Below are 14,561 nucleotides of genomic sequence, written 5' to 3'. Positions count from 1 at the left end.
TATTCATTCTTCTGAGAACTTCAAACTTTCAACCCTAGAAGAGTGAGAAAACACAGGCTTTTCACATCATGCACATGGTGTTTTATTTTAAGGCACTGAACAGAACAGAATGGGCTATGAGTGAATGAATCACATGTGATTCATACCAGTGATTAATATATAGGAAGCAACAAAGTCATTTTGGGGTTACTCATATAAAACCAAATGCTTAAGACTTGTCTTTATCTGCCAAAGAAACCAGATGTGGAATTGTGGTTTAAGTGGTAGAGCAGCCTTGAAAAGATGCTTAAGGACAGTGCCTAGGCTCGAAGTTCAAACTGCAGAACTTGTATCAACACACAAAGAAAATATGTCCCCAAATATGTGTCCTGTGTTCTCAATGTTTCATACACCAGCTTGGGGACAAAACTACTGTGCACTTTATACTAAACATGTAGTGGTATCTTCCATCATGTTACTATGCACTGACCACACATACAGTGAGTAGGAGACTTTATGGGAGCTGTGGAGAAATCAATGTTCTTTGGCTCAAATCATGATGGCTTTTTCTAATTTATCACTCCCCAAACCACATTGGAGATGATAGGACTCCAGTCTTAAAAAGGGACAGAACTCTTGGCCTGGGCACTGTCCCTGAGCTCTTCAGCTCCAGGCTAGTGCTCTACCACCAGAGCTACAGCGCCACTTTGTTTTCTGGTGGTTAATTGGAGAGAAAAGTCTCACAGACATTCCTGCCCTGGTTGGCTTTGAACTGTGACCCTCAGATCTCAGCCTGCTGAGTAGCTAGGAAGACAGGCTTGAGTCACCCATGATTGGCTGGAGCTCTTACTGTTGATTAGTTTATCAAATTTCTTTGAGAAACGATTCCTTAGTATAAAAGACAACTCTCTTCATTACTTGTCAAGCACAAAAGTAATTAATGCCCACCACTTATGTCCAAATCCTTTGGATAATACTCAGGTACATCATTCCCACTCAACACAAGAGAAACGTTGGGTCAGTGAGTGTCCAAGAGTAAAGAATGGTTTCCCATTATACCTAGTTTACCTCTGTCATGAAGAATTTCTCTATAATTTATAGAGGTTTCTGACAAAGACTTTCCTATTGGTTTTTTTCCTGGGTGAGTCCTCTAATGCTTGCTGATATACACATTAAGAGATTCTGTTCCGTGTCTTGGTCTCTGATGCTGGTAGAAACGTAACTTCAGGCTATATGTTTTTCTACATTACACTCAGTTTCTCTTGTGTAAGTGGACTGAGAATGAGCTTCTAATTAAAAGTCATTGCACATAGGTTACACTAGTTTTCTTTTCCATGTGTGTCAGTTCTTTGAATACTGAAGTATGCCTTCCAGGTGAAAGATCTTCTATGTTTGCTATATTCATTAAGGTTTCTCTCCTGTGTGGGGGCTATAAACACTCAGCCATGCTTTCTTGGTGAAGGACTTACCACATTTGTTACATTCATATGGTGTCTGTCAGGTATATGCTTTTCAATGCAAACCCAAGTATGATTTCTTGCAAAACTTTCCACATTTCTCTCCTACGGGTGTTCAAGGATGAAGTATGAGCTGTGATTTCTGGGTAAGACTGCATGTTTGCTACATTCATGCTTCCATTCTGTGTGGGTTCTTCCATGTGGGTTCTTCCACATTTATGTTCCTAAAATTTCTCACGTGCGTGAATTCTCTTATGTGAGCTGAGTTGTGAACTCTGGGTGAAGAACTTCCCACATTTGTCACATTCATAAGGTTTTTCACCTGTGTGAATCCTGTTATGCCTGCCGAGGTATGATCTCTGCGTGAAGGCCTTTCCACATTTGTTGCATTCGTAAGGTTTCTCTCCTGTGTGTATTCTCTGATGCACAGTGAGCGATACCTTATATCTGAAAAGCTTCTCACATATGTTGCATTTATACGGTTTTTCTCCTGTGTGTGTTCTCTGGTGCAAAGGAAGTTCTGACTTCTGTCTGAATAACCTTCCACATTTGTTACATTCATAAGGTTTCTCTCCTGTGTGTGTTCTCTGATGAAGCTGAAGGAATTCTTTCCGGGTGAAAGACTTTCCACATTTGTTACACTTATAAGGTTTCTCTCCTGTGTGCAGTCTCTGATGAAGAGTAAGGTGTGACTTCTGGGTGAAAGACACTCCACATCTGTTACACTCATAAGGTTTCTCTCCTGTGTGTGTTCTCTGATGCACAATGAGATTTGTATTCTTGGTGAAAGACTTTCCACACCAGTTACATTCATAAAGTTTCTCTCCAGTGTGTGTTCTGTTATGCAAAGAGAGGGATGACTTATATTTGAAAGACTTTCCGCATTTGTCACATTCGTAAGGTTTCTCTACTGTGTGTTTTATCTGATGCAGAGCGAGGCATGACTTATGTCTGAAAGACTTTTCACATATGTTACATTCATAACATTTCTCTCCTGTGTGTCTTTTCTGACGATCTGTCTTCTTGGTGAAAGACTTTCCAAGCCTGTTATAAGGTTTCTCTCCTGTGTGTGTTCTCTGATGTATGGCAAGTTGTGCCTTGCAGTATAAAGAGTCTCCAGAATTTTTACATTCATACGGTTTCTCTCCTGTGTGTGTTCCCTGATGCAAAATGAGGTATGAATTCTGACTGAAAGACTTTCCACATTTGTCACATTCGTAAGATTTTTCTACTGTGTGCATTCTCTGATGTAAAGTGACAAATGACCTCAGTCTGAAAGACTTCCCACATTGATTGCACTCATAACATTTCTCTCCCATGTGAGTCCTCTGATGCCTGCCAAGAGCTTGCATCACAGTGGAAAATTTTCTACACTCCTCATATTGATAGGGTTTCTCTTCTGTGGGAGTTTGAAGTTGGAAAGTCAGGTCTGACTTCTGAGAGAGAGATTTTGCACATTGTATATATTTATCAGACTTCTCCAGACATTTGCTCTTAGGTTTTTTAAGGTGTATTTCCTTACCAAAAGATATCTCACATTCACTACCTGTATGAGAATACTCTCCTGTGTACATTTTCTGATGTGTAGTGACTATAGGTCTTAAGTGGAATGTATTTGCACATATAGTACCTTCAGGTGTTTTCCTTTCTCCTAGAAGTATTTCTCCGTCAAGGAGAGCTGACTTAGCCCTGTCTTCTCTATATTCTCTGTATTCATTAGGGTTATAGGAGGGTTCTCCCAAACAAACCTGATTTTGTCTACAAAATATGTTCTTAGAATTTAATACCTCCCCTTCTCCACCATATCCAAAATACTGCAGCTCATTTGGATACTTGTAATTTTGACTAAAATGCCCCGAATATTTGAAGGATTTTAAAACTAGAGGAGACACACCAGGCCTACACGCAGCATGGATTTCATTAGGCTTACTAGAGAGAAGCATGTTCCCATACTCAATGAGCTCCTCAGTCCTCATCCCTAAGGAATTCCCATTATTTCTAATTAGTTCTGGCTTATGTTTTGAGCTCAAATTAAAAGTTGTCAATAATTTCATTCTTTCCTCGACTGTGTTACTATTTGTGACTGCTACTTCATACAGACATTCATCTGGACTTTCCTGGCAGGTCTTAATCACATCCTCCATTTCTTGGACATCTAAAAAGAGTCAGGAAAAAAAAATATATATATGAGAACCAAAGATTCATTAATGCAAAGGTAAAGACATTTTCTCCCATCCTAACCATTAGAGATGTAAAAATATCAATGTAGGAACTGATTTATGATAAATATATACTTTTCTAACTCTAATGTATTAATAACTGACATTTTACAATGGACATTTTTCCTCTTTTTATATCAAAGGAAATATTTACTCAATTTACTCAACCACATACTGCTAGAGATTCAAGCTGAGTCCTAACCATCTGCCTTTAGTATTCTTGAGGTTATTTTCCAGATATGGTTTAGTTTGATTATAACTATTTTCACTTCTTTGCTTTGAATGATTTATATATTTTCCTGCTTTGTTTCTGAACCATTAGGTGAGGAACAACATTATTTTCTAGATCTGGAGACCACAAGGGAGTTTGGTAAATCCCTTTACCTTTCATCTAAGCAGGAATGGATCCTGACAGGATTTATCCTTAGATCTCTTCAGTTCCAACTTCGTTTTTTTGGTTTTTTTTTTTGGCCAGTCCTGGGCCTTGGACTCAGGGCCTGAGCACTGTCCCTGGCTTCTTCCCGCTCAAGGCTAGCACTCTGCCACTTGAGCCACAGCGCCACTTCTGGCCGTTTTCTGTATATGTGGTGCTGGGGAATCGAACCTAGGGCCTCGTGTATCCGAGGCAGGCACTCTTGCCACTAGGCTATATCCCCAGCCCCAGTTCCAACTTCTAAGAATTACTTTAGGTATCTGTGGGAACTTTGAAATTTGTTTCTCTCCATCTTAGACAAAGTCTCATCAAAATTCCTTTTCTAACACTCCTGCCCCTCAGAACCATGGAAGACCAAAGATACTCCAGCTCACCAGCGTGTTTATCATCTTTTCTATTCGAAAGGCTTTGATTCTGAATCCTAGTCTCAGCCCACCAGTGACGAGCTATTTTCCTTAGAACAGGATAGCAGCCCTGGCATACGCGTTACTTCCTCATACCTGCATCTATTTCCTCATGTCTAGTTTCAAAGACAATGAGATCTTTCATTTTCTACATTTTGAATTTTTTTTTCATTCCAGAACGATATCCACAAAGAAAAAGAGAACTGCTAACTTTAACTCGACTACCACACAGAATTCAGGATGTCTCCGTATGAATTCATGATTTACAAGTCTTTGAGACAAAGGATCACCTAATTCTCTGCCATACACACAGGACTCAGGGGAAATCAGGACATTATTGCTCAGTACAGTCCAAGATGAACCTACCAGCTGGGTTCTGGCTCCATCAAGACCATGCTTTAACTTACCTGTGAAATTCTTGTCTGAGGCCTCTCCTATCCATGGTTCTCGTTCCAGCTTGACAATTAATTTAGGTTTAGGAACACGGTACCCTGTTAATAAGAAATAGTGGAGAACTATTGCTCATGCTGAGTCATCACTGCTGTAAGATCACGGACATCCTGTTCACAAGGTTGCTCCTAAACCTTGTTTCTCATCTGTCACAGTCTCCATGGTTGACTTTTGCCCAGCTTTGGATATACCTTACCAGTTGTGTGGCTTTAATTCAGCTCTTTTTCTTAAGGCTAGCATTCTACCCGTTTGAACCCCAGCTCCACTTCTAGTTTTGAGTGGTTAACTGGAGATGAGAGTCTCATAGGGACTTTTCTGACTCCTGAGTAGCTACGATTATAGGCGTGAACCACTGCACCCAGCGCCAGGTTTGAATTATAAATACCCACTTCCAAATAGTGATTTCCAGATCATACTTCCTACAGTGATATACATTCTCTAGTTCTAGACTGTATATCCACCTACAATAATCACCTCAAGTTTAGGAAGACAGTCTCCTGTTAGTGGAACACAGGTTACAACTTTGGTCAAACTGCTGATTTGGCTTCTTGAAGAATGACAATAGAATTGCCTCAGGAGTTACCTAATTAAGTTGACATTTTTGTTAGAAAGAAGTAACACTTTTCACGGACTTGAATCTTACATCCAGATACCATAAGTATCCATATATCTACTAAAAACAAATTACTTGGCCTTGCAAATCAATTTGACTTTTGCTCACCCAAGGATACCAGGTTGCTGTAGGTCTCCAACATAACATCTCTGTACAGGGTCCTCTGAGCAATGTCTAGGTCCTGCCATTCCTCCCAGCTGAAGTCCACAGCCACATCAGCAAATGACACCACCTTCTGTAATGGCACATTTCCATCAAGTAATTAGCTCAGAGTCATGAGAACACCAATTGCACTCTTCTACATGGATGCTCTCTTGTTTAACATAAAATGTGTGGAGCTTGATGTGTTATCTATAAACAATGGCTAACAATCCCTCCGAGCCAGCCATGCTTGACAATACCAGAGATGGATGCTGACTAAAACACAAAAGGAAATATATTTGTAAATGTTTAAATAACCTTCAATCCCCAATCAATTGGGCAGAGAAACTCTTCTAAAAATGTAGATTGAAAATATTTTTAGGAAAAGACAACATTAACAGCCCATCTGCATTTTAAGAGTGTTACAAGAAATTATTCTGCTTTAAAAGAATAACAAAAGATGCCAACATAGGACAAGGACATTAGAATGGAAAAGGTGAAGGTAAATATAAAGGAATACATAGATCATATATGTAATTATGTAATTAATCTAAAATGATTTGTGGAAGGAAAACTTCTAACACCATCTTCCTGATCCACAATGCATAAAGACTCAATATATAAACACATAAGTGTATTAAAACCAAGTATTGGGGCTGGGAATGAAGCAATAGATTGCTTTCCTAGCATGCATGAAGCCCTGAGGGTTCAATTCCTCAGCACCACATACACAGAAAAAGCCAGAAATGGCGCTGTGGCTCAAGTGGTAGAGTTCTAGCCTTGAGCAAAAAAGAAGCCAGGGACAGTGCTCAGGCCCTGAGTCCCCAGGACTACCCCAACCCCAGAAAAAGTGTATGGACTAGACATATGAATCAATCAATACTGTACTTGCTTGACAAAAGTGAGCTCCAGAGTTCAAAGAATTAATTCTACCAACAAAAAAAAAGTAAAAGGGCAATAGATTTATGTTCTAAATGGAATTATTCCATTAAAAAATAACTATATTATATGATTTCACATGCTGGTAACTGCAAGAATACTGTAAACTCTTAGAGTACATAGTAATAATACACTGAAGTACACCCAGCACATTTATTTCCTATGTCTGTTATAACCAAGAATCAGACTGGGTGGGAAATGTATTTTCTTGCAGTTCTATAGTATAACAATTTTCCTGCATGCGGGGCTGGGGATATGACCTAGTGGCAAGAGTGCCTGCCTCATATACATGAGGCCCTGGGTTCGATTCCCCAGCACTACATATACAGAAAATGGCCAGAAGTGGCGCTGTGGCTCAAGTGGCAGAGTGCTAGCCTTGAGCAAAATGAAGCCAGGGACAGTGCTCAGGCCCTGAGTCCAAGCCCCAGGACTGGCCAAAAACAAAACAAAACAAAAACAATTTTCCTGCATACTTTTCTTCTTCTGAAGCTCTACGCTTCAGCCTGAGGATGGCCTTTGTTCTGTACATAAAAATCTCTGGTTACTTCTTTATGAAGCAAACAAACTACCAGACTAGAATATAGCTATCATATAATGGCCTTTTCAAAGGAATATATTAGGCCTCACATAGTTGTGAGTTTCACAGATTCAATGAAGCATTGAACCAAAATATTTGAAAAAGTATGGCACCTGTGTTAAACGTGCTGTATTTGAAAAAAATGTCATAATCCTATGAAAAATGAAGTATAACAACTATTTACATAGGATTTGGACTGTAATAGATATGATAGGTGATTTACAATTTTATAGAAGAACGCCTACAGGTGGTATTAGCGGTCATTTACAGTGTACAGAAGGATGTGTGCAGGTTACATGGAAGCAAAATAAATATCAGGTGAGACAAACATAATAAACAGCAAAATGGTCATCAAAATAAAACCATATTAATGTAATATAAATGTAGTAAATATATAAGGCACTGTCTGACTTGAACAAAAAAAGGCTCAAAAAACCCAATAAGCTCTCCAAAGAGACATACATTAAATATAGAGAAATAAAAACAAACAAACATAAAGTTACCACAAGCAAAAATAATCTACCATTACTATTGGAGAAATAATACACTTCTTACTAACTGATAGAACAACCAGGCAAAAAGTTAACAGGAACACACTCATGGATGTCATTATCTTAACTCAAATGCTATTCACAAAATACTGTGGTGTTCTATTTACCAAGACAGACACACTGAGAGCAAAAACAAATCTGAAGACAAGCTCTGCAGAAATCAATATGAGAAATAAAGCTCTAAGTTATAAATACATTAGATCTGGAAGAAATGTACTGTCACTGTGATTTATAGAGTATTAAAGGTAGCTACTTTCTTACCTCACTTTTGAGGTAAAAAATGCTTTTAATGTATGGTGTGTTCACATATATGTTTTGGGGGGAGGGAGGAGCCATAGAACTCAGGGAAATAGGATGAACAATCCCAGCACTAAAGCTCACTGGACACTGATGGAAGTGAACTACACAATTCATGGGTGGAGAAGCAGGGAGGGAACAAGGAGAGAGCAAGGGAAGGGAAGCTAGCGTATATGAAATTTTTGAAATGTACTCATTACCAGACTCATATAATTGTAACCTCTGTACATGACCTCCATAATAACAATAAATGAAATTAACTATAAAACAATTCCTTCATTGTTTGTTGACTAATCTATTTGCTTAGTGAAAAAAAATCTACCACAGTTAGAAGAACAGTTACAATTATCAGAAAGAAAATACAACACGTAATTAGAAACATGAAATATTTGAGTTTAAGTTGAATAAATTCGACATAAATATGTTCAGGTTAGAGAAAACAAGTGCTTCTGGCTCAGGACGGTTATCTCACTCTAGCTACGAAGGAGGCTGAAGTCTGGAAGCCAACCTGGGTAGACAACTCAAATTAAGCAGCTAATAAACAGGTTAGAGGCATGGCTCAAGTGACAGTGCCAACAGTGAATGAGGAAGCTGACTAACTGGGAGAGACTGAGTTCAAGCAACAGCACTGACACTAGAAAGGCATGGTGGAGGCTGAGTTTATAAGTTAGACACACACCAATGGTGGCAACACAGTAAGTCCTCATCTCAGAGAGAGAAAAGACAGTGAATGGAGGGGGGAGAGAAAGGGGAGCAAAGGGGCAGGGAAATGAAGGAAGAAGAGGGAACTAGAGAGGAGGGAAAAGAGGGAAAGGAAAAGGAGGAAAGAGGGAGGAGGGGAGGAAAGCTTCCTGACATTAGATTTGAGTTACTCCTAGGATAGGACACCAAAAGTGCCTGATCCAATACCAAGCGAGACTAAGTGCGTACAATTAAAACTTTGTACAACACAGGCACAATCAACAAGGAAGAAAAAGCATGGCATGAGAAAAAACATTTGAATATAACTCTAAATAGATAAGTAAGTAGAATGAATTAGGAAATGCAAAACAAAAATCCTACCACCCCCCGCCAATATGGTTGTAAAATGGGAAAAAAGATGGAATGGCCTTTTCTAAAAAGAATATATAAAAATAGTTGATTAAAATAGAAAAAGAAGTTCATATCAATAGTCATGAGAAAAATTCAAATCAAAATTACAATGACATAACTACATTATTTTTTTTTAATTTTTTGCCAGTCTTGGGGCTTGAACTCAGGGCCTGGGCACTATTGCGGAGCTTCGTTTGCTCAAGGTTAGCACTCTACCACTTGAACCACAGCACCGCTTCTGGGTTTTTCTGTTTATGTGGTACTGAGGAATCGAACCCAGGGCTTCATGCATGCTAGACAAGTACTCTACCACTAAGCCACATTCCCAGCCCTGAATAATTACTTTATACATGCTAGTATGGACATCGTTTTAAACAAAACAATAGAAAAAACCTTCCAAAGTCTAACAGTTGCTAGGAAGGATGTGAAAACAAACGTGAACAATGGTACATTTCTGGTAGGAATGTAAAACAAAGGTGGTATGGAGAGTCCTAAAAGGAAGATAATTTTTCAGTAGCGATGAGCCTTGAATACAATAAGCATGGTATGATTTCCTTTACTGAGCTTCCAAGGATCAACAAACTCACAGAGCCAAAAAGCAAGATGGTGGGCTGGGGATATGGCCTAGTGGCAAGAGAGCTTGCCTCGTATACAGGAGGCCCTGGGTTCGATTCCCCAGCACCACATATACAGAAAACGGCCAGAAGTGGCGCTGTGGCTCAAGTGGCAGAGTGCTAGCCTTGAGCAAAAGGAAGCCAGCGACAGTGCTCAGGCCCTGAGTCCAAGGCCCAGGACTGGCCAAAAAAAAAAAAAAAAAAAAAAAAGCAAGATGGTTCCAGAGACTGGGGTAGAGAGGAAGAGGAGCTGCATATTGAATTATTATAAAGCTTCCTACATGGAAGATGAAAAACACTGTAGATGGATAGAAGGGATGGAGGCACAACGAGGTGGCCCATACGTAGTATCAGTGACCTGTACATTTAAGCATGGTTTATACAGAGCCACACACCAATAAATCCTTGACCTTGGCTGCAAGCCAGCCTAGGCTAACATAACAAGTTCAAGAACAGCCCGGACTATGCAGCAACACCTGTTTCCAAAAGGAATAGGGAAGAACCAAATTTTGGATTCTGTGAATTTTATCAGAGATATAAGTGACGTATGAATCTCTTTCCTCCTGAAATAACAAGCAAATTAAAAGTGTTTGAAAATGGGTTAAAACAGGTTTTAGCTGGAAACATACACTGCAAATAGCATTAATAACACATACATGGATGAAAGCTACAAATTATTATCATCTGTGCACTTTGCTTTTAGTTTTTCTATGACAACTGTTCAAATGTGTCATATATTCCTGGATTCTTTCTCCCAGTAGATTTCTAAGGATATAGTCACACATGTTAGCTAGTTGCGATGTTCCTGAGAGATGAAAGTCTATTACTGAGCAAATGTCTGTCAGATTTTGCCACCAGTGATATTTCAAATATAAAAACCCTAGTCATTGTATTGTTCATTAACAAAATCAGCTTCTAGTGCTAGCCTTGAGCAGAAAAGAAGCCAGGGACAGTGCTCAAGCCCTGAGTCTAAGGCCCAGGACTGGCAAAAAAAAAAGAATCTTAAAATCAGCTTCTAGGGCTGGGGATATGGCCTAGTGGCAAGAGCGCTTGCCTCATATACTTGAAGCCCTGGGTTCGATTCCCCAGCACCACATATACAGAAAATGGCCAGAAGTGGCGCTGTGACTCAAGTGGCAGAGTGCTAGCCTTGAGCAAAAAGAAGCCAGGGACAGTGCTCAGGCCCTGAGTCCAAGCCCCAGGACTGGCAAAAAAAAAAAAAAAAAAAAAAAATCAGCTTCTAGCTTATAGTGGCAGTGAATGCAAATATTCAAATGGAGGAAGAAGAAATAAACAAAACTGTAATACCGCATTTGTTGTTTCCTGAGTTCAGAGTATATGCCATTCTAACTGGGGTGAGGTGGTATCTCAGGGTTGTTTTTATTTGCATTTCCTTTACTAGCAGGGATGTTGGGCATTTCCTCATGTGTTTCTTTGCCATTTTTATATCTTCTCTTGTGAAGTCTCTCTTTAGCTCTTTTGCCCATTTCCTAATAGGTTTATTGGGCTTGGAGGGGCTTAGTTTTTTGAGTTCTCTGTAGATGACCGATATTAGGCCTTTATCTGTTGCTGTGCTGGTAAATATCCTTTCCAATATTGTTGGCTGTCTTTCTATTTTGGTGGCTATGACCTTGGCTGTGCAGAAACTTTTTAATTTGTAGTAGTCCCATTTGTCGAGTCTTTCCCCTATTTGTTGTGCCCCTGGGACTCTATTCAGGACGTTCCTTCCTGTGCCTATAAGTTCTGGCGTCTTTCCAATTCTGTCTTTCAGTAATTTCAAGGATTCAGGTCTGATATTGAGGTCATTGATCCATTTTGAGTTGATCTTGGTGCATGGTGATAGGCTTGGGTCTACTTTGAGTTTTCTGCATATGGCTGCCCAGTTCTCCCAGCACCAGTAGTTGAAGAGGTTATGTTTATTCCATTGTATATCTTTAGCTCCTTTGTCGAATATCAGTTGGCTGTAAGAGTGTGGTTTTATTTCTGGGTCTTCAATTCTAATCCATTGGTCTTCCGATCTGTTTTTATACCAATACCCTATGACCCAGCCATACCACTCCTAGGCATCTATCCTAAACAGCAAAACCCAAGATATCAAAAAGACATTTGTACTTCCATGTTTATCGCGGCACAATTCACAATAGCCAAAATATGGAAACAACCCAGATGCCCCTCCACAGACGAATGGATCCAAAAAATATGGTACTTAAACACAATGGAATACTACATAGCGATTAGGAATGGTGAAATAATGTTATTCGCAGGGAAATGGTCAGAACTTGAACAAATAATGTTGAGTGAGATAAGCTTAGAACACAGAAAACAAAGGGGCATGATCTCCCTGATATATGACTGTTAACAAAGGGAGACGGAGAGACAGTAGAGACCAAGTCTGTGAATACTGTATATGTTCTTGATACATTGTATATTGCATATATGTCTACCTGACCTAGACAAGGGATAGAAAAACAGGTCGTAAGATATCACAAGAAATGTACACACTGCCCTACTATGTAACTGCACCCTTTTTGCACAACACCTTGTAAAAAAATTTACGTTCAATTAATAAAAAAAACAACAACTGTAATACCGTATCAAATGAGGTTAGAGAAGACAAAGACAACAGAATAAAAAACAGAGGGCTTTCTAGAAAGACCATACAGTATCATCAAATATATGGCCTAAGTTTCAAATAAGACAAACACCATGAAGCAGTCCCAGAAGTATGCATGGAGAGTAACTTAGGTACATATAGCTGACTCAGTCCTCTAGAAACATTCAAAGGTATGTGTGACCACACTATTTCAGCAACTCTATCTAGTAAAACTTCATTAAGATAGCTGAATGTTACCCACAAGGATGTGATCTCTGACCAGTTGCTAGCCAACCTTCCATGAGAAGTCATCCCCTCGGTGTCACTGAATCACATAACAAGTGTGACTACTTTCCCTTATCAGAAAAACTAGAAACAAACTGAAGCAAATCTGTAATCAACTTAGACAGAATGTGACATTTTATCATCTGCTAAATCTATAAGCCCTCTTTATCTGATTATGAACATGGTCCTGAAGCTGAATCTGTTTGTTGTTGTTTTTTCAATCTTAGACACCCTTAGGTTCATAAAATGAAATGTACAACAAAGTGAGAAATAAAAAGCAGCTCACCAGAGATCTTTTCCTTCTTTCTTGCTGCTGACAATGAACAGAAGATTCTGGAAGCATGGCTGGGAGAGAAGGCAAATGAGGTAGTCAGTAAAGAACCTGTGCCATTTTACCCCAGATTTTCCTGCTCAAAACATTATATATATGGAAGTGGCATTGTGGCTCAAGTGGTAGAGTGCTAGCCTTGAGCTGAAGAGCTCAGGGACAGCACCCAGGCCCAGAGGAATCGAACCCAGGGCTTCATGTATCTGAGGCAAGCACTCTACCACTAGGCCATATTCCCAGGCCAAACATAAAGATTTCTTATGGGAGAACAATCTTTTGTCTGAAGCAGAGTGTTAAACTCTCCACTAAAGGTGAATCAGTTGGCATATAGATATTATAAAAACAATTCACTTCTATACATACAGAATTCATAAAAATGGTCACACAAAAATAATTGAAACAAAAAAAACACATCTTCACTAAAATTAGTTGTTACTGAAACACATTTAGGGATACATGAACTATTTTTATATTAATGGAAAGTTATCCTAGGACTCCATTGAGAATTTGTGCTCTACCTCATTCATTTCTATATTTAAACGCCACAGAGTGTATAACTCTGTATTTTTCACCCAAAGTTATACAGGAAAAGCATATATAGTGCATATTTCTTGTGCTATAATGTTTTAATGGTTGTCAAATGGCACATTTCCCTGTATCCAAATACTCAAGAGCACCCTTGTGCAATGACTTGCAATTACCCATTTAATCTGCTTTGGCCAAAAGGACATGAGTAAAGATGATTTAACAGTTTTGAGACCTCCCTAATGCTCACTCTCATAAGAAGTGAGCCAGTCTGCTGGAGATAAAGGGCCTAGTAAAGACATAACATAAAGTACTGGTTACAGGAGAGACACAATCCCAACCAACCATCCTCAGGCAAAGAACCAGAAGATCAAAGTCTCATGTTACCTAATCAATATTAAGGGCTGGGAACGTGGCTTAGTGGTCAAGTGCTTGCCTAGCATGCATGAAGCCCTGGATTCACTTCCTTAGTACCACATAACAAAAAAGCCACATGTGGCACTGTGGCTCAAGTGATAGTATGCTAACCTTGAGCAAAAATAAGCTCAGGGACAGTGCTCAGGTCCTGTGTTCATCAAGCCCCAAGTGTGGCAAAAACAAAAAACAAAAACAATACCAACACAAAATGCTAAGCTGAGCACACCCCAAAATGTAGATCCATGAAACTTTAAACAAATTAGATGGCTTTTAAGTATGTGCTTTTTCTCGTACTTGTTTATTGCATATGAAATGCTATTATCCAGTTCTGGGGTTGTTGTTTTTTTTTTTTACACAATTATGTAGAATGGAAACTTAATATAAAATATAACCTTTTACAGTGACATGTACAAAAATGAAAGTCTACTCTGTAGACTTCAGTGAGCTTGTTTGCTAGGAAAGACATGAATCTTTTGAAAGCAATGTGTGAACATTACTACTGGGTTCTCTACATCACAAGAATGTTCTCATACTTACATTAGTGACTGAACATCCTTCCTTAAATGTCTAAAGTTTTCTAGAAAATATAATCTGTGTATCAGAGTATTGTAACTGAGCTCTGCTGGCTCATGGCTGTAGTCCTAGCT

At 39.1% G+C, this 14,561-nt stretch overlaps 1 protein-coding gene across 1 annotated transcript; it reads right to left on the bottom strand.

Annotated features, from left to right (window-relative positions):
• Window positions 1-776: 776 nt before the first annotated feature.
• On the bottom strand, window positions 777-12,958 carry LOC125342062 (zinc finger protein 260-like). Its single transcript, XM_048334195.1, has 4 exons — window positions 12,931-12,958; window positions 5,664-5,790; window positions 4,900-4,983; window positions 777-3,591 (listed from the first exon to the last, which is right to left on the bottom strand). The coding sequence occupies exons 2-4, from the start codon at window positions 5,695-5,697 to the stop codon at window positions 1,661-1,663; spliced, it is 2,049 nt and encodes a 682-aa protein (XP_048190152.1). The 5' UTR covers window positions 5,698-5,790; window positions 12,931-12,958; the 3' UTR covers window positions 777-1,660.
• Window positions 12,959-14,561: the final 1,603 nt, after the last annotated feature.

Source organism: Perognathus longimembris, chromosome 25, assembly GCF_023159225.1.
Source record: "Perognathus longimembris pacificus isolate PPM17 chromosome 25, ASM2315922v1, whole genome shotgun sequence".
Classification (NCBI taxonomy): Eukaryota; Metazoa; Chordata; class Mammalia; order Rodentia; family Heteromyidae; genus Perognathus; species Perognathus longimembris.
Note: the sequence above shows the minus strand (reverse complement) of the source record. Positions and strands in the feature narration are given on the sequence as shown.

Bases quoted from the DNA above. Each gene is read 5' to 3' on its own strand.
- LOC125342062 (XM_048334195.1), bottom strand. From the start codon at position 5,697: ATGTTGGAGACCTACAGCAACCTGGTATCCTTGG. The intron at 4,984-5,663 runs GTGAGCAAAAGT...TCTTATTAACAG, and splicing joins CAGCAACCTGGTATCCTTGG to GGTACCGTGTTCCTAAACCT. The intron at 3,592-4,899 runs GTAAGTTAAAGC...GACTCTTTTTAG, and splicing joins CTCAGACAAGAATTTCACAG to ATGTCCAAGAAATGGAGGAT.